General features: G+C 40.7%; 1 protein-coding gene across 2 annotated transcripts in view; it reads right to left on the bottom strand.

Moving 5' to 3' along the window:
• Positions 1 to 2,500, bottom strand: part of LOC137971218 (uncharacterized) — a 43,367-nt gene that overhangs the window by 3,620 nt on the left and 37,247 nt on the right. For both annotated transcript variants that reach the window (XM_068817991.1, XM_068817992.1), the window contains exons 28-30: positions 2,175 to 2,226; positions 574 to 660; positions 1 to 92 (exon numbers count right to left, since the gene is read on the bottom strand). In XM_068817991.1, coding sequence (XP_068674092.1) covers positions 1 to 92; positions 574 to 660; positions 2,175 to 2,226 — 231 coding nt within the window. The remainder of the gene's footprint in view (positions 93 to 573; positions 661 to 2,174; positions 2,227 to 2,500) is intronic.

The following is a 2,500-nucleotide window of genomic DNA, read 5'->3' as shown; positions in this document are numbered from 1 at the left end:
GTTGCCAATGTCCCTTCACCTCTCTCGCGCTCCTTCAGACTTCGAAGAATTCTTGGATCATTCCACTCCATGTTTCCGAACGCTCTCACAACCTGATGGGTCAAAGACGTCAATTCAAACACGTGCTCAGTAACTCCTTCGTGTCAATTTTGCCCAGTTTCGCATTCAACTATTTCCGTGAATATTCAACAGCATATTTGGATTAAATTCAAAAGTATGGAAATGAAACATTTTGGATTAAGGCTCCCGGGGAGGGGTGGGGAGGAGGGGGTAACTCGCATATGAAAGGGGAGGGATGCTTGTCGTCTCGATTAGGGGTATAAATTTCGGATATTGGTCTCACTTAGGGTGTTCTGGGCAAAACGCCATCATATGCAGCCCATATGTAGCCGTGATGGTCTCCTTTAGGGTTGCACCCGAAGAAGTCATAAAATATCTATTTAATATGTTCTAAATATGGTCTCTTTTAGGGTCAAAAATGATGGGCCAAGCCCAAATTGGTCTCCTTTAGGGGCTCAATAAAAAAATTCCGACAAGCATCCGCCCGGGATTAAAACCAAGTAGCTCAGTCACCTGTATTCTAACATACACACTGGAATCCAGTTCTAATATGTCCAGAAGGGCTTTCATTTCCTTGACCCCCTTCATTCTTAAAGTAGCCTGAAACGTTAAAACGCATAACAATCAAGAAAAAAAGGAATTTAAAAATGGATGCACATGTTTAGGAATTATCTTTCGCGATCGACTATTTCTGGGAATAATTTATTTTCTTCAAAGATGTTTCAATTGATTGTTTAAAATTGACCCTCAATGACAACGAAGGGTGTAAGAACGTGGTCTTGGAAAACGTAACTTTCATGCAATACAAACTGCTATGAATAACACGTCAGTTAAATGAGAAAAGTCAAAATGAAAGATAGAAGTGATCTCCGAACTCATCTGGACACTTAAAGCAATTTGCCATTTCCGAGTTCGAGTCTGCCTCCTGTTCAAAGTGAGTCTAAGTGCGAAGTTTTCGTGATGGTAATTAATTCTACTTTACATATGAATGAAAACTAATTCTTCGCACTTAGACTCGCTTTGGAGAGGAGGCAGACATGAACTCGGAAAGGGCCTATTGTCTCTACATTAAAAACAGCAGAGGTCATGGGTTCGAATCCCGTTGGAGCCACCTGAAATCGTCACGTGTCAATAAGAGACGACGGCTTAAATTGCCAAGATAAGTGAGAGGATCAATTCAGCTCAGCACTTCAAATATGTATATTTATATTTCAATCAAAGTGAGAATTCCTCGTCGGGTGCTTGAGTCCCCGATGTCCTTTAAAGCCTGGTTTTCAATATCGACGCAAGCATAAGCACAAGAAGCATACGTAGCTTGTTGTTCATTAAAGCCTTTTGTTCGAACAATAGACACTAATTAACAACAAGTAAATGCGCCTGCGTGTGCTGCTTGTGCTTATGCGTGCGTCGCTAGTGAAAACCAGGCCTTACGGTGTACACGCGAACTTTAATTTAAGTTAAGGGGCTAGGTCACGCTATTTTAGGTAATTTTGTTTAATTTTGTTAATTATGAGCTCTAAACGTCAAATTGGCAGAGCAAGAGTCTTTCATTTGCAAAATCACGGCCACATCACAACTGAGAATGATTTTCCAGCTTTGTAAATGACATTTTGATGTAGACTGATATAAATTTGAAAAAAGGTGGGCCGACGTTTTACAAATTTACCCAAATTCAATCCATTTCAATCCTCTCCAGTTTTGTCCATCCATGTCCCTTCTTGGCTTCCCCGTGTTTTGTTAGAGTTCTGCTATAGTTTTGAACAGTTATTTTGATATTTTAGTTAATTCTATGACCACTCGAACAGTGCTGAAATTGCCTAAAATTGCGTGACCTAGCCCCTTTAACCTCTCCAAATAAAGGTCTAGAACCTAATTTTTTTTTCAGGTTCCAACCACGTGCACTATGTAAAAGAGGCAAATTTATAGACCGTCAACCACTGGAAAAAATGAACCCTTTGTTTCAAAAGCCAAGAATTAAGGCTATGAATGCTTGGTACATTAATAAACATGACAGACATCTACGATATCTTTACTCTAAGGATCAGAAATATATATATACAAAAGGAAAACAATTGTCACAATTCATAAACATTCATAGGCTGTTTTGTACCTACCAATGAAATAACTGCACGTGCTCTAACTTCCTCGGCGGGATCTTCAAGTCGTCTAATGAACACCGTTGACAAGATATGTTAGCACCGCAAAGCCAAGAGAAAATGAGGGAGAGAGAAAGGGGGGTGGTGCAAGGGCGTTGGTCGGGGTATGTGAAGACGACGTTCTTAAGCAGAGCCCGTGAAAGAAATGCGAAAACGCGAATGCAGAGCGTGCGAAGCCATTGTCTTTTGCCAATAAAAGTGTCGACCTCGACCCTTCGTAAGTACGCTGTGGGACTATTTTCGCGATCATTTGTGCCTCCTCCAAGGGAGGTTTTCAATTGAGT

This window comes from Montipora foliosa, chromosome 9, assembly GCF_036669935.1.
Source record: "Montipora foliosa isolate CH-2021 chromosome 9, ASM3666993v2, whole genome shotgun sequence".
NCBI lineage: Eukaryota > Metazoa > Cnidaria > Anthozoa > Scleractinia > Acroporidae > Montipora > Montipora foliosa.
Note: the sequence above shows the minus strand (reverse complement) of the source record. Positions and strands in the feature narration are given on the sequence as shown.